At 43.5% G+C, this 17,537-nt stretch overlaps 1 protein-coding gene across 4 annotated transcripts in view; it reads right to left on the reverse strand.

The window, feature by feature from the left end:
* The window catches only part of LOC110490717 (supervillin), a 146,894-nt gene that overhangs the window by 21,320 nt on the left and 108,037 nt on the right, over positions 1–17,537 (reverse strand). For all 4 annotated transcript variants that reach the window (XM_036944313.1, XM_036944314.1, XM_036944315.1 and 1 more), the window contains 7 exons: positions 15,765–15,939; positions 15,030–15,122; positions 13,258–13,344; positions 12,695–12,878; positions 12,403–12,575; positions 10,614–10,769; positions 106–242 (listed from right to left, as the gene is read on the reverse strand). In XM_036944313.1, coding sequence (XP_036800208.1) covers positions 106–242; positions 10,614–10,769; positions 12,403–12,575; positions 12,695–12,878; positions 13,258–13,344; positions 15,030–15,122; positions 15,765–15,939 — 1,005 coding nt within the window. The remainder of the gene's footprint in view (positions 1–105; positions 243–10,613; positions 10,770–12,402; positions 12,576–12,694; positions 12,879–13,257; positions 13,345–15,029; positions 15,123–15,764; positions 15,940–17,537) is intronic.

A 17,537-nucleotide genomic window follows, 5' to 3' on the forward strand; every position in this document is an offset into this window, starting at 1 on the left:
TCATGCTACCCCTTGCTCATGAACCTAATTTTCCTCTAGGGACAATAAGTTACTTATAACACCAAGAGCAAGAAGACTGAATGAAAATGAACATGGCAGACTCACCTTGGCCTTCTCGATGACGTTGGCAAACTCTCCGGTCCAGACAAAGCAGTGATGGGGTGTGATGAGCAGAAAGCAATCCCCGCTGTTTAGAGAGGACGCTCTGGGTTCCACTAGTCTGGTCTGGATGTGCCGTCGGCCTGGTTATCATAAACCAGACAGAAACAAAACAAACACAGACAGAGACAGATAGGCATATATTATCAAATGTTTTTATCTTGATCTTTAACAGCATTTAAGAAGAAATCATTCATTGAGTTGTTAAACAGGGCTTGGGTCAAAATAGTGCACTATATAGGGAATATGGGTGCCATTTTGGACATACCCTAAGGGTGTTTGTAAGATTAGAATACCTGGTCTGGTTGGTTTTATTGGATTTGGGGGGGGGGGGGGGGGGGGGGGTAGAGCGAGGTGACCTGGGTAACATGATTAAGCACCACAGCTGCATGGAAGAGGATAAGAGAAGGATCCAAAACAACCATAAAAATAAAAAATAAACATCCCCTGGAAAAGAAAGGACACCCTTCAAGAGCATCCTTCGTTGCTTTGTGTAAAAATGCCAATTAGGCCATTTTTCTCTGTGGACCTCAGCACAGCAGCACTAGGAAATGGGTTACTACTGTGACAGATGTGGCTGCAATAAGCAGTGCAAACAGGCACAACGTACACAATCCTTTCTTCTTTCCCCAGACTAGAAGACAACAAGGACAAAACAATAATATAATTTAGTCAATTAGCATGCAACAGCAGACAGACATCTGCATCCCAAATGGCACCCCATTCCCTTTATTCCCAAGGGCTCTGGTCAAAAATCGTGCGCTATATAGGGAATAGGGTGCCATTGAGGATGTAGCCAACGTTTTGCTGCTCACTGTCCTGTATGGTTTGCCTTAGCATGCTTGTTATAGGCTACAGTCTCCTTGATACATGGAAGAGGAAGATGTTTTTCCTGCCCTCAATATCTGTCTAATCTAGGCGAATGACCTCTCTGATGACTGGCTGCATCCCAAATGGCACCGTCATTCCCTACATAGTGCACTGTTCACAAGTAGTGCACTACATAATGAATAGGGAGCCATTTGAGACACAGCCTGAGATATTTTTCTCCTCAATGTGACGCGACAGTCAAAGAACACACTGCCTTCCTTCTTTGTGAGGATGAAACCATTATCAGAATACTACACATAACTGATTACTCCAGTCCCTTTGTTGTCATTGTAAAGATGATCTACTATGAGACTGTCTGTTACTTTGTGTGAAATGTGCTTGGGATTCCAGCTCAGATGTATCCTCTAAACGGTTGCGTTTAAATGTAGCATTGTTGACCTGCATGTCTCTCCGAAGAACTACTAGCAAATGGCAGTGGAGGGAGCTGGTTTCAAGGCTGTTTCTTTATTTAACCTGGACTTTGTAAGGGAGTCATGCTGAGATCAAGGATTATTTTACAGATGAGCCCTGTAATTGCAGAAATACAAATGAATAAATATAAAAAGCAAAACAGAGATACAAAGCAATCATAGAAAACAAATACACTCTTCATTCAAATTATCCCTAACAAGAAAAATGCTCTAGAGCAGTGATTCCCAAACTTTTTATAGTCCTGTACCCCTTCAAACATTCAACCTCCAGCTGGGTACCCCCTCTAGCACCAGGGTCAGCGCACTCTCAAATGTTGTTTTTTTGCCATCATTGTAAGCCTGCCACATACGATACAGTTATTAAACATAAGAAGTTTTTGTCATAACCCGGCTCGTGGGAAGTGACAAAGAGCTCATTATAGGACCAGGGCACAAATAATTATATAATAATAATAATAATAATAATAAATAATGAGGATGTGCTTGAAAGTATGCATAAATCTGTAATGTTGGATTGTATTGGAGAGAGTCTCAGTCTTAAATAATTTTCCACACACAGTCTGTGCCTGTATTTAGATTTCATGCTAGTGATGGCCGAGAATCCACTCTCACATAGGTACTTGGTTGCAAAGGACATCAGTGTCTTAACAGCGCGACTTGCCACGGCTGAGCGCAGCCCAATCCAGAAATCTGGCAGTGGATTCTGATTAAATAAAATTTTCACAGAACCGCTTGTTGCAATTTGGATGATGCTCTCTTGTTCAGATATCAGTAAATGGACTGGTGGCAGGGCATGAAAGAGATAACGAATCCAGTTGTTTGTGTCATCCGTTTCAAGAAAGTCCCTGCGTAATTGCGCACCCAACTCACTCAGGTGCTTCGCTGTATAACAATTGACATTGTCCATAAGCTTGAGTTCATTTGCACACAAAAAAAGCATACAATAATGGAAAGACCTGTATGTTGTCTTTGTTAAGAGAAGAGCTCCAACTTCTTATTCATAGCCTCCATTTTGTACCGCACATTGAATATAATTGCTGAGAGTCCCTGTAATCCTAGATTCAGATCATTCAGGTGAGAAAAATCATCACCCAGATAGGCCAGTCGTGTGAGAAACTCGTCATCATGCAAGCAGTCAGACATGTGAAAATTATGGTCAGTAAAGAAACTTTAAGCTCGTCTCTCAATTTAAAAAAAACGTGTCAATACTTTGCCCCTTGATAACCGGTGCAATTCTGTATGTTGTAAAAGCATTATATGGTCGCTGCACATGCAAGATGGCGCCGACCGAGATGGTCGTCTCGCTTCGAGTCCTAAGGAAACTATGCAGTATTTACTTTTTTTTAATGTATTATTTCTTACATTGTTACCCCAAGAAATCTTAAGTCGTATTACATACAGCTGGGATGAACTATTGGATATAAGAGTGACGTCAACTTACCAACATTACGACCAGGAATACAACTTTCCCGAAGTGGATCCTCTGTTTGGGCCACCACCCAGGGCAATGGATCTAATCTCAGAAGCCGACCCAAAACAACGACACCACAGAAGAGGAAGACGGACCGGCGTCCTGGTCAGGCTCCGTAGATGTGCACATCGATCACCGCTCCCGAGTAGACTACTCACCAATGTCCAGTCTCTTGACAACAAGGTAGATGAAATTCGAGCAAGGGTTGCCTTCCAGAGAGACATCAGAGATTGTAACATTCTCTGTATCACGGAAACATGGCTCTCTCGGGATATGTTGTCGGAATCGGTTCAGCCACCGGGCTTCTGCCGGGGGTCTATGCTTCATGATTACAGACTCATGGTGTAATCATAACAACATATAGGAAGTCAAGTTCTTCTGCTCACCCGACCTAGAATTCCTTACAATCAAATGCCAGCCATATTACCTCCCAAGAGAATTATCGTCAGTTATCGTCACAGCTGGGTACATTCCCCCTCAAGCAGACACCAAGACCGCCATCAAGGAACTTCACTGGACTCTATTTAAACTGGAAACCATGGATCACGGGGCTACATTTATTGTGCTGGGGATTTTAAAAAGCACATTTGAGAACAAAGCTACCTAAATTCTATCAGCATATTGATTTTACCACGCGCGGGGGTAATACACTCGATCACGACTACTCTAACATCCACGATGCATACAAATCCCTCCCCCGCCCTACCTTCGACAAATCCGACCACAATGCCATCTTGCTCCTACCGTCTTACAGGCAGAAACTCAAATTATGTTCTAGTGACTAGAACCATTCAGTGCTGGTCTGACCAATCGGAATCCACGCTTCAATGTTGGTTTGATCACGCGGACTGGGATATGTTCCGGTCAGACTCAGATAACGACATCGATCTATACGTTGACTCAGTGAGTGAGTTTATAAAGAAGTACATTGGAGATGTACCCACTGTGACTATTAAAACCTACTCTAACCAGAAACCGTGAACGGATGGCAGCATCCGCGCAAATCTGAAAGTGCGAACCAGGTCTGGGAATATGCCTGAATATAAACAGTTGAGTAATTCCCTCCGCAAGGCAATCAAACAGGAGAAATGCTGGAACAGGGACAAAGTGGAGTCGCAATTCAACAGCTCAGCCACGAGACCTATGTGGCAGGGTCTACAGGAAATCACGGACTACAAAAAGAAAACGAGCCACGTCACGAACACCGACGTCACACTTCCAGACAAACTAACCACCTTCTTTGTCCGCTTTGAGGATAATACAGTGCCACCGTTATGGCCCACTAACAAGGATTGCGCCCCCCCTTCTCTGTGGCCGATGTGAGTGAAACATTTAAATGTGTTAACCCTCGCAAGGCTGCTGGCCCAGACGGCATCCCAAGCCGCATCCTCAGAGCATGCGCAGACCAGCTGACTGGTGTGTTTACAGACATATTGGAATCGCTACCTATCCCAATCTGCTGTCCCAAAATGCTTAAAGATGGCCACCATTGTTCCTGTACCCAAGAAGGCAAAGATAACTGAACGAAATGACTACCGCCCCATAACACTCACTTCTGTTATAATTAAGTGCTTTGAGAGACTAGTCAAGGACCTTAATCACCTCCATGCTACCCGCCCACCCTAGACCCACTTCAGTTTGCATACCACCCCAACAGGTCCACAGACGATGCAATCGCCATCACTCTGCCCTATTTTAATTATTATTTATCCTTCATTTAACTAGGCAAGTCAGTTAAGAACCAATTCTTATTTACAATGACGGCCTAGGAACAGTGGGTTAAATGCCTTGTTCGGGGCAGATTTACAGATTACAGATTTTAACCTTGTCCACTCTGGGATTCAATCCACCAACCTTTCGGTTATTGGTCCAACGCTCTTACCATTAGGCTATCTGTCTCCCCGATCCCATCTGGACAAGATGAATACGGGTCTCAACGCCACCCTGTACAATTGGGTCCTGGACCTTCTGAAGGGCCGCTCCCAGGTGGTAAAGATAGGAAACAACATCTCCACTTCGCTGACCCTCAACACTGGGGACCCACAAGGGTGCGTGCTCAGCCCCCTCCTGTACTCCCTGTTCACCCACGATCGAATGGCTATGCACGCCTGCAACTCAATCATCACGTTTGCAGATGACACAACAGTAGTGGGCTTGATTACCAACAACGACAAGACAGCCTACAGCCTACAGGGAGGAGGTGAGGGCACTGTGGTGTCAGGAAAACAACGTCTCATTCAACGTCAAAAAAACAAAAAGGTGATGATCGTGGACTTCAGGAAACAGCAGAGGGAGCACCCCCCTATCCACATCGAAGGGACAGCGGTGGAGAGGGTGGAAAGTTTTAAATTCCTTAGCTTGTCACCCAAAACCCTCACAAACGAGAGCATCCTGTCGGGCTGTATCACAGCCTGGTACGGCAACTGCACCACCCTCAACCACAAGGCCGCTACCATCCAGAAGGTGAAGGCGAGGTCATTGCAGGTGCATCAAAGCTGGGACCGAGAGACTGAAAAACAGCTTCTATCTCAAGGCCATCGGACTGCTAAACAGCAATAACTAACTCAGAGGCTGCTGCCTACATTGAAACCCAATCACTGGCCACTTTAATAAATTGATAAATTAATAAATTAGTCACTTTAAACAATCCCACTTTAATAATGTTCACATTACTCATATCATTACATTACTCACATCATTACATTACTCAAATCATAAACTCAGCAAAAAAAGAAATACCCCTTTTTCAGGACCCTGTCTTTCAAAGATAACTCGTAACAATACAAATAACTTCACAGATCTTCATTGTAAAGGGTTTAAACACCGTTTCCCATGCTTGTTCAATGAACCATAAACAATTAATGAAGACGCACATGTGGAACGGTAGTTAACACACTAACAGCTTACAGACGGTAGGCAATTAAGGTCACAGTTATGAAAACCTAGGACACTAAAGAGGCCTTTCTATTGACTCTGAAAAACACTAAAAAGAAAGATGCCCAGGGTCCCTGCTCATCTGCGTGAACGTGCCTTAGGCATGCTGCAAGGAGGCATGAGGACTGCAGATTTTCTTTCTACCTTTCTTTCCACTCCTTTCCTTTTTTGACCTTACCCTTCCCAGTCACAAGGTAAGCAATACGCTTGACCTCATCTTCACTAGAGGCTGTTCACCTACTAACCTCACTGCAACCCCATCCATCTCTCTAATCACTACTTTGTTTATTTTTCTCAACATATTTACTCCAACCGTACCCACTTAGCCTCTACCCAGATGGTCATGTGCCGCCACAATCTTTGCTCTTGCTCTCCCCCCCTACCCTCTCCTCTTCTATCTTTTCCTTTTGCCTCTTTTGCTAAATTCTTTTCCCTCCTGTCTCCTTAATATGCCTCTTCATCCTACTCTCCTCCCTTTCTGCATCCTTTGTCTCAATCCAGCATGACTTCTGCCACGCTATAAAAACTGTAAACTCAGAGCTGGGAAATCTGACTTCAGTGAGTTCAAGGCAACTGGGAACTCTGGGGGGGGGGGGGGGGGGGAAGAGCTCTGACTGGGAAACTACGTTCTGAACAGTCACCCAAATCTAAATTGCAAGTCAAAAACTCAGGCCTCTTCCTAGAGCTCTGACCTGAAGTTTCATCGATGTCATCATGATTCAACCTAGTTTTTTCCCCCAAAGTTCCCAGTTGTTTTGAAAGCACCATAAATCCAGAGATTTTGATGACAAAGTTTGATGCCAAAGTGCTGTACTCACCAAGTCCAAAAACATATTGTATGCTGCTGCTTACATTATGTAACATGCCAGGGAGATAGTATTACTTTCTTAGCTACAGTATAGATAAGTATATGTTGTGTAGTAAGCTGTTAATAGCCCAATAGCCCACCATAATAATTGTCCCATTTCCCCCTCTTAAATTCGCCTTCCTGTTCTGACTTGGTGGTGCACTTGTAGCCTACAGCCTGTTTTAGAGAAATGTAATCTTTGAATATTGTAAGAGCTTTCGTTGTCTGCTTTATATGCCCCCTTATCTTACAGCTCTGACTTGGTGTACAGGGAGAACACTGTCAGAACGGTCCATGTTCTGAATTCTGTAGCTGTACATTTCAAAAGTACTGAACAAATAGTTATATTGACTACGTCCGACCTAGCTTGCTCATTAATGTCTTAATCGAAATCACGGATTTCCTCTCATCCGCTCGTCGTCCCCTTTAGCCTTTGTTTGTACATCTCAATTGTCAGTAGAAACCACATTTGTTGAAGCAAGTCAGCCATATGTGCGCGTGTCCGTGTTGTGTGTAAATTGACTATGCAAACAATTTGGAATTTCCAACACATTGTTTCTTATAAAAACAAGAAATGACGCAGTCAGTCTTTCCTTAACTCTTAGCCAAGAGAGACTTGCATGCATAGTTTTAATATTAGCCCTCTGATTACAATGAAGAGCAAGACGTGCGGCTCTGTTCTGGGCCAGGTGCAGTTTAACTTTCTTTGCAGCACTTGACTTATATGACTGGACAATAATCAATGTAAGATAAAACTAGATCCAGCAGGACTTGAATCAAAATGTTTTGACCACGACAATTTACAATCTAAGGTAAGGCCAAGTAATCTCCTACACTTGCTCAACAGTCTCACCATTCATTCCTAGATTCAGCTGAGGTCTAGCACTTAGGGAATGATTTGTACCAAATGCAATGCTCTTAGCTTTAGAGATGTTCAGGACCAGTTTTTTACTGGCCACCCATTCCAAAACAGACTGCAACTCTTTGGTAAGGGCAGTGACTTCATTAGCTGTGGCTGCATATATGGTTGAATCATCAGCATACATAGACAAACATGCTTTGTTTAATGCCAGTGGTAGGTCACTGGTAAAAATAGAAAAGAGTAGAGGGCCTAGAGAGCAGCCCTGTGGTACACCACACTTTACGTGTTTTACATTAGAGAAGCTTCCATTAAAGAAAACCCTCTGAGATATATTAGATAGATGGGTCTGAATCCATGATATGGCAGAGGTTGAAAAGCCATAACACATAGGTTTTAACAACAGGTTATGGTGAATAATACTAAAGGCTGCACTGAAATCTAAAAGTAAAGCTCCCACAATTTTATTATCAATTTCTTTCAGACAACCATCAGCCATTTGTGTCAGTGTAGTACAAGTTGAGTGCCCTTCTCTATAAGCATGCGGAAAGTATGTTGTTAATTTGTTTACAGAGTAATCGCATTGTATTGGTCAAACAGGCTAATGCTAAGATCTGGCAGCAAGCTGATAGGTCTGCTGTTCGAACCAGTAAAGGCCGCTTTACCACTTTTGCGTAGCATAATGGCTTGAGGACAAAGACTTTCCTCTAGGCTCAGATTAAAGACATGGCAGATAGGAGGGGCTATAGAGGCAGCTACGATCCTCAGACGTTTTCCATCTATGTTGTCAAAAGAAAAAAAAAATATATATATATATATAAAATATATATACACCTTTATTTAACTAGGCAAGTCAGTTAAGAACAAATTGTTATTTACATTTACGGCCTACCGGAGAACAGTGGGTTAACTGCCTCGTTCAGGGGCAGAACGACAGATTTTTACCTCGTCAGCTCAGGGATTCGATCCAGCAACCTTTCGGTTACCCCCCAATGCTCTAACCACTAGGTTACCTGCCACCCTGTTAATGCCAGGAGGTTTGTCATTATTAATCAATAACAATAATTATCCCCTCCGTTCTGTGGCCGAGTGATTCACTGCTTGCTAACAGAACAGGGCTGCGGACCGTTGAGTAGAATTGAAGGAAAACGAAACTTCTGGAGGACTTATCCTCCCACTCCCTTCTCTCTACCTTCCTTTCCTCTGTATCCACTTCTAAAGCCTATTTCTGTCACTCTACATTCAAGATTCTGCCTCCATCCCTTGGAAAATTCTCCAAACTCCTTAATCCTCCACCTCCTCTCCTCCCTCTAAGCAGACCATTGAAAAAAAGTTGACAACATCCGGTCATCATTCACTTAGCCTACTGAGCCCACTCACACAGAACTACCTTTGCCTTATTCTCCCTTCTCTCTCCAGATGAAATCCTGCAATTAGGGATGTCCGGCCGCCCAACAACCTGCCCACTTAACCCCATTCCCTCCTGTCTTCTCCAGCCCATCTCTGGAGACCTTATCCCATTCCGCACTTCCCTCATCAACTCATCCCTGACTACTGGCTGCATCCTCTCTGACATTAAGATAGACAATCTCTCCCCTCCTCAAGAAACCAACACTTGACCACTCTGTGAAAAACAGGAAACTGGTATCACTTATTTATTGTCTTTCTAAAACACTTGAGTGCATTGTCTCTGACCAACACTCTCATTATCTCTCTCAGAATGATCTTTATGACCTTAACCTTCAAGGCGGCTCACTAAGACCACTGTCATATGTGTCACAAAAGCTCTCCGCTCTGCCAAAGCTGACTCGCTCCTCTGTTCTCATCTTCCTAGATCTATACGCTGCTTTCGAAACCGTGAATCATCAGATCCTCCTCTCCACGCTCTCAGGGTTGGACGTCTCAGGCTCTGCACACTCCTGGCAGGTCCCTCCTACCAGGTGGTGTAGAGAGGATCTGTGTCTGTACCACGTGCGCCCACTACATGTGTCCCCCAAAGAGGCCCTGTCCTCTTTACACCAAGTCACTCAGCTCTGTCATATCCTCACATGGTCTCTCCTATCATTGCTATACGGATTAAACTCAACCACTTTTCTCCTTACCCCCCTTCTGACACCCAGTTGGCGACAGGCCTCTCTGTGTGCCTGGCAGATATCTCAGCTCGACAAAACAGAGCTCCTCTTCTCTAAAATGCTAATTAAAAGCACCACTGATAAAAATAAACCTCAGTAGTCTGACAACTTGCATAAGCAGGGAAGGAGAGGAATTTCCACGCCTCAGTGCATTAACTGTTTTCCAGCAATTTGACAGATCACAAGCAGAGTCGGATAAAAATAAGTAACTTGATTTGGCGTTCTTAATTGCGGAGGTGCATCTATTTCGCAGCTGCCTGAAAAGCTGACAGCTACAGAGTTTCTAGCTTTAGCTTTTGACTCCAAGGCATTTAAAATGGGGGCGTTTGTCTGCTAAAGAGATAAAAATATATGAAAAAAATGCAGGGTCAGGCATAGAGACTAATACATATCATAAAGAAACCTTTGGGGAGAAAATATTTTATATCCCCATAAAAGGTGAGATTAACATACCCAGTATGTAATCAGTATGTAAACATTTCTGTTTAGAGGGTTGTGTGTGTGAGGCTAACCTGTAACGATGTACGCTGAGAGTCGGGAAGCAAGTTCAGGGAGTGAATCATTTAATAAATCAATTAAAACATAATACAAAACAAGAAACAAACAACGCACGGACATGAAACAGAAACAATGACGACTGGGGAAGAAACCAAAGGGAGTGACTTATAAAGGTCAGGTAATCAAGGAGGTGATGGAGTCCAGGTGAGTGTCATAATGCGCTGTTGCACGTAACGATGGTGACAGGTGTGCGCCATAATGAGCAGCCTGGTGACCTAGAGGCCGGAGAAGGAGCACACGTGACATAACCACATTCTTTCCCTGGGTTTTTTATCTGGGCTTTAACATGACTGACTGATGACCTTGTACCTTTGGGGGGTTGAGTGGTCTAGAGGTCATCTGACAATCTCACCTTTGACTTGCAAGAGCATGAGTTTCTTGTAGGGCACAGCGCTGTTGTTGGACATCTGGTCGGAGATGTTGACACGACGCAGGTTGACACTGCTGAAGTTCTCCTTACTGGCCAGACCCGCCAGAGCCACCTCAGAGAATCCACTATTTTTATTCACTGGAACAAAGAGATGGAGCCATAAGTTAGAGAAGTTATAAAGAAATACAATATACCATATAATTATTAGGAATCAGAACACCAGAATGGAAATGAACCTTCTTATGATGGCATAGATGTGGTAAAGGAGCCAATGGAACGCAGGCGTTCTTAGCTGTAACGCAGTTGATTTGTAACAATGACATGAACATATGTTGGGGTTGACATCCATACAAGCATCATAAGCAGTTTTTTTAAAACCTCAAAACAATCTGAAACACACATTAAAACAATAGCCTAATTGTATACATTTTGCGGGGGGGGGGGGGGGGGGGGTAGTGAGGAGACTCGGGATGTTTCCCCCATGTTTCCATGGCAATTCCACTGTTTTGGTTGATTTCGATTGACCTCTGTACTGCATCTATAAAAGGTCAGACATTATGGTATGGCAGTTGGTCAACCATGGTTTGCCTGCGCAATGAATTTGAAGATTATCGGCACTGTATGTTTGTTAGCTATCCAGACAGTTTTAGTGGAACGATTCCATTGTTTTCTAATTAACTGTCAATATGCCAACATTTCATTCAAACAGTGCAGTCAATCCACAGCCACTACTGGCTGAAATCAGTTGACTTACAGACAAGATGTAAATGCAACAAGTACTGATATTGTATTGTAATAACACACAGCTTTCCAAGACAACAATAATTGAGACATTTATGGCCTGTTTACATCAAGGCCATTTATCAAGGCCATTTATGCAGACAATTGGTTTTGGCATGAAAAGAGTGTTTTGCAACCCAGCCCACAGCACATTACTCAACCAATAATGGTAGAAAAACAACAGTGAACATTTGAATGATTGCTCTGCACAATACCAGGAAATTAAGGCAAGGTTGCATCCATAATGCGCTCTATTTCCCTATAAAGTGCACTACTTTTGACCAGAGCCCCACGGGCCCTGGTTAAAAGTAGTGAACTACATACGGGAATCCTGTGCCATTTTGGGACTCAGACAAGGCATTTAAATATAGGTCACTTTTACAGCGTTTACGTCTGCTATCCCAGAATGCAATGTGTGAATGTATTTATAGAATAGAACTACAGTACAAGGCCTGAGTACCAGCTCCTCCTTGACCTACTGAAGCTGCCAACCGCACTCAAGCTCACCCATTCAACCTGATTTGAATCAGTTCAGGTACTGTAGTATAGGAAGGAAGCGAGTTACTAACATACGATTGAAAGTGTGCTCTGGAAAGTTTGCTGTCGTGGGAAGTGTGGGAAGTGTTGGAGAATATTTTATCAGAGAGCTGTTGTGGTTCTGTTAATGTGTGTGTCTCAACTACAATCACACATACTGTAAAGCAAGCAATTTAAAGCACAGCACACAGCATCCACCTCTGCATAGACTGACAATGCATTTACAACTGAATCACAATCAGATCTAAAACTTATTTTCCCCATATTCCTAGTTACCGAAACTCCCCCAACCACAAGCACTTTTGTAGATCTGAAGGGATGGATAGGTGTAAGGTAAGCAATATGGCAAAATCATATTGTGGACTAACCATAACCCTTCTAAGCCTTCATCCTCTTGCTCTAGATCAGGCCTATGTTGAGTCCCTGCTCTATGTACTCCCTCTCGTGCACTCACTCTTCTCTTGCTTCATCCTCTTGCTCTCCAGCAGGCCAATGTTGAGTCTCTGCTCTGTGTACTCGTGTCGGATGTCCTCTCTGGCCGCCAGCATCTTCAGAGGGTTCCTGGACGACTGGACGTTGCGCACCGGACGCACCGACCGCTTGTGCTCCACCATGGCTGAGGTCAGCCTAGGTCAGAAGTTAGGGTTCAACAGAAAGCAGGTGACGGGTTTTTACAGTGTTGACTCACCCCTGACCTCTGCACTGTGTATTTGTGTGTGTGTGAGTGAATGTGTGCCCATCCTTACTTGGGCATCTGGGTACCACCGAAGATGTCGTCGAAGTCGTCATTGATGTCCACCTTGCTGTTCATGTTGAGGGGCATCTCGGCCATGTGGCGGTAAAACTTGTCGAACATCTCATCATCCAGATTCATGACATCTTTGACCGTCTTCTTCGTGACTGTGATGGTGGATTCCTGCAGGCCGCCCACTGACGGGAGAAGCATGGAAGACAAGATGAGTAACATAACATTATGCTCAAGATGTCCTCAGTCGTCTCCGATGGTGTTTTTACCAACGATTCCAGTAACTTTAAGTAAATGACCTGTAGTTTTGCAAACCTAGACATAACCCAGTCACTAAGGCCTTGATAGACAGAGACCGTCGGTCCCAACCCCTCCCCCTTGGCTTTAAATCTTCAATATTTGCAGATCTGTAGGGTCTGGACAGGAATAAGCAGTGTAGTGGCGAAGCTTCCACCCTATTCCTTCCACCTTACAGATCTGCAAACATCAGAGTTAGTGCCAAAGCGGAAGGGTTGGGAGCGAATTGGGAAAGACGGAAACAGTGTACTAGAACAAGGCACTTACCTTTACTGTTCAACTTGCTCAGGAAAGAGTCCAGCTTATCGAGTTTCCTGTCCGACTCCAGGATCATGTCCGGTTTGGCCTCGATCTCTGCAAAGCAACACGCAAGAGTTACTTTATGAATGGAGAGAGACTGACATCTACACTTAGTCAGCACGGGAATAGGGTGCCATTTGGGACTCACTTTTCAATTAAATCAGAAGACATCCATCCACAAAAAAATGTCAATCACAATAGCAATGAAGGTGACATCTGTCTCATGCATCAACACAGCGTTTAAGTTTGAGGGCAACCAAACACTATCCCGGGGATCATATTCTATCAGACATTGGTTTCCAGATAACAATGACCACACCAATGGTTAATGTCACAGGGAATACACATGACAATTACAGGCGATATGATGCACACAACACAACAGCAAAAGGAATTTGATAAAACACCTTCAGTATCAGATAAATCCTCCATTTCTTAAAGAATAAAAACAAAGACAATTGATTATAACCAAATGTTACCATTGGCAAAATAAGTATTGCACTGTAGTTTGGTCGTGAGTCAAACAGCACAGAGGCTACAATAGCTACGCAGTGATTGGATTATGTTGAGGTGATTTTTGACATATCAGTGCTAGTGTATTTTGTATTGAGTGGCTGATACACACATTTTATGATGAAGATGAGTAGTATAACATTATTCACAAGAACTCCTCAGTAGCGTTTACATTTGGGTCGGCATGACAGTACCCCAAACAACACAATGCAGTCACAACCAGGGGTTGGAACGGAAATTATTTTCCAATCGTTCTGAACAGAACAGCTCATTAACTTACTCAAGCCCTTAGCATGGATAGAGAAGCTTGCTAGTTATTTACGTACATGTTTGATTGGTCAGACAAATGCATGCGTGAGATGCGACTGAAATCTCCCCGGAGAGGAGAACCAGTAACCGAAAGGTCGTTTGTTTGAATCCCAGAGCGGACTAGGTGAAAACTCTGTCAACATGCCCTTGGGCACTTAAGTGCAATTGCTCCTGTAAGTTGCTCTGGATAGGAGCGTCTGCTAAATGACTAAAATGTAAAATGGGAGAGAGGTGGACATGGAGGGGGCTCGGCTTGATCAGCATGACATGACGTGAACTGGAATGTTTAGGCTATTACTAACGTTATAATGTTACAGAATTTTATACTAGACATTAGGCATATTTTTTGGAACAAAAAATGACATTAACCGGTTCTCAAGATCTTAAAATAAAAGTAATATTCTGGAACACTAGAGATCACTTTCGTTCCAGGTTCCGTTTCTGTTCCTAAAATGTTTGTGTTCTTTTTCGGTTCTGTTCCCTGAACCGGTTCCAACCCCTAGTCAAAACTATTTACTGTAAATAATGTTAAAGGAAAATTCCACCCAAAAACAATATTTTGGTATTTGTTTCAATAGTCCATTGTTGACATAGACCCAAACTGTTTTGCTTGTCAGCATTCAAGTTTTCAAGATACAGAAATTATCCCCTTATGATGCAAATTGCTAATTCCTGTATTTTGAAAGATAGTTTTTGGGTGCAGTTTCCCTTTAAGGTAACTCATAGACCAGAGAGGAGAGAGAGGTTTATTGCCCAATTATGATTTTTACCTTTCTCACAAAAACATGAACTTGTTCAATCCTACTCAAAAGTTTAAAGCTTTGGATATGTGTAATAAACATGGTAGACAATCTGTCCAATGCTTTTGAATCCCTAAGGGTGAGGGGAAAAAGGGAAAACTGAATTGGGCTACTGACCTTCCAGAGGCTTGGAGATGGCAGGAGTGGTGTTCTTGGGTTTGGAAGGGAGAGACGTCACAGGGTTCAAAAGAGCAGAAGGAGAAGCCAGACCTGAAACACACACAGACAGACAGAAACAATATAATTGGATGTTCCACCACACGGAACAACAGAAGAGACCTGAAAAGTTAGGGCATAATGTAAATTAACACACATACACACATACACACATACATACATATATATATATATATATATATATATAGTGTTTGAGCTACTGTAGCGATACGCTAGCCACCCACCCAGCAGCAACAGTAGTACTGTAACAGTAACTGTCTGTCAGTCAGTCAGTGTTTGTGTTCTCCCCCCCTCCATTTCTTACAGTAATGCACCACGCTTCACTCAATCTCACTCAGCAGTAAACCTGACTCAACCAGGAACCGCCAAGACCCTCTGTACCACTGCTAACTGGATAATAGGAGACCAAACACATAGCTTTCGGCCCGATTGAAATACACACTGACTGCTGCTACTCTATGGGAGCTGGGAGGGTCTGGGAAGATTGTAGGGATAATTCTAGGCACTGGCTGCCAAAACAAACTGCAGGGTTATATGGAATGAGTGTAACTGAATTGCGAATTGACACGGAAGACCACTATCCACTGACTGACACAAACCCTGGCTCCGTGTGCGCTCAGATGCGTGTGCAAATACATGTGTTTTTGTGCAAGTGTGCCCATTAGATGACCCAACCTTTCTTGACCATGCGTGCGGCCACAGTGAACTGTGTGGAGTCGTTAGCGGCCCCGTGGCCCTTGGACTTCCAGGCCTCTTCTCGGGCCACAATCAGCTGCTTCCTCTCATGGATAGACATCTCGATAGGCTGGTTCTGGTTTTCCGTAGTCTCCTCTCCCCCTCCCATCCTCTGCTTGGAGAACACAGAGACATTGGGATAGGGAGACTCTGGGTGTAATCAGTGATGTGAAATATTGTCTATGTACTAAATGGCAGCCTATTACCTACAGTGCATTCAGGGAAGTATTCAGACCCCTTGACTTTTTCCACATTTTGTTACATTACAGCCTTGTTCTAAAATTGATTAAATATATTTGTTTCTTCATCAATCTACACACAATACCTCATAATGACAAAGCGAAAACAGATTTAGAATTTTTAGCAAATTTATAAAAAATAAAAAACAGTAATACCTAATTTACAAGTGAGACTCGAAATTGAGCTCAGGTGCCTCCTGTTTCCATCTGTGGTAAATTAAATTGATTAGACATGATTTAGAAAGGCAAACACACATCTGTCTATATAAAGGCCCCACAGTTGACAGTGCACGTCAGAGTAAAACCAAGCCATGAGGTCGAAAGAATTGGCCGTAGAGCTCCGAGACACGAATGTGTCGAGGCACAGACCGGGGGAAGGATACCAAAAAAATGTCTGCAGCATTGAAGGTCCCCAAGAACACAGTGGCCTCCATCATTCTTAAATGGATGAAGTTTGGAACCACCAACACTCTTCCTAGAGCTGGCCACCAGGCCAAACTGAGCAGAACCCGATGCTCACTCTGACAGCGCTCCAGAGTTCCTCTGCAGAGATGGGAAAATCTTCCAGAAGGACAACCATCAAAACCAGCAGTCCATCAATCAGGCCTTTATGGTAGAGTGGCCAGACGGAAACCATCATCAGTAAAAGGCAATTGACAGCCCGCTTGCAGTTTGCCAAAAGGCACCTAAAGACTCTCAGACCATGAGAAACAAAATATTCTGGTCTGATGAAACCAAGATTTAACTATTTGGCCTGACTGTCAAGTTTCACATCTGGAGGAAACCTGGCACCATCCCTACAGTGAAGCATGGTGGTGGCAGAATCATGCTGTGGGAAGTTTTTCAGTGGTAGGGACTGGGAGACTAGTCAGGATAGAGGGAAAGATGAATGGAGCTAAGTACAGAGAGATCCTTGATGAAAACCTGCTCCAAAGCGCTCAGGACCTCAGACTGGGGAGAAGGTTCTCCTTCCAACAGGACAACAAAGCCAAGCATACAGCAAAGACAATGCAGCAGTGGCATCAGGACAAGTCTCTGAATGTCCTTGAGTGGTCAAGCCAGAGTCTGAACTTGAACCTGATCGAACATCTCTGGAGAGACCTGAAAATAGCTGTGCAGCGACACTCTCCATCCAACCTGACAAAGCTTGAGGATCTGCAGAGAAGAATGGGAGAAACTCCCCAAATACAACTGTGCCAAGCTGGTAGCGTCATACCCGAGAAGAAGCGAGGCTGTAATTGCTTCCAAAGGTGTTTCAACAAAGTACTGAGTAAAGGGTCAAAATACTTATGTAACTGTGATATCACTTTTTATATATACACACACGAAGTAGGAAGTTTAGATACACTTAGGTTGTAGTCATTAAAACTAGTTTTTCAACCACTCCACAAATGACAAACTATAGTTTTGGCAAGTCGGTTAGGACATCTACTTTGTGCATCACACAAGTCATTTGTCCAACAATTGTTTACAG

This window comes from Oncorhynchus mykiss, chromosome 15, assembly GCF_013265735.2.
Source record: "Oncorhynchus mykiss isolate Arlee chromosome 15, USDA_OmykA_1.1, whole genome shotgun sequence".
Taxonomy (NCBI): domain Eukaryota; kingdom Metazoa; phylum Chordata; class Actinopteri; order Salmoniformes; family Salmonidae; genus Oncorhynchus; species Oncorhynchus mykiss.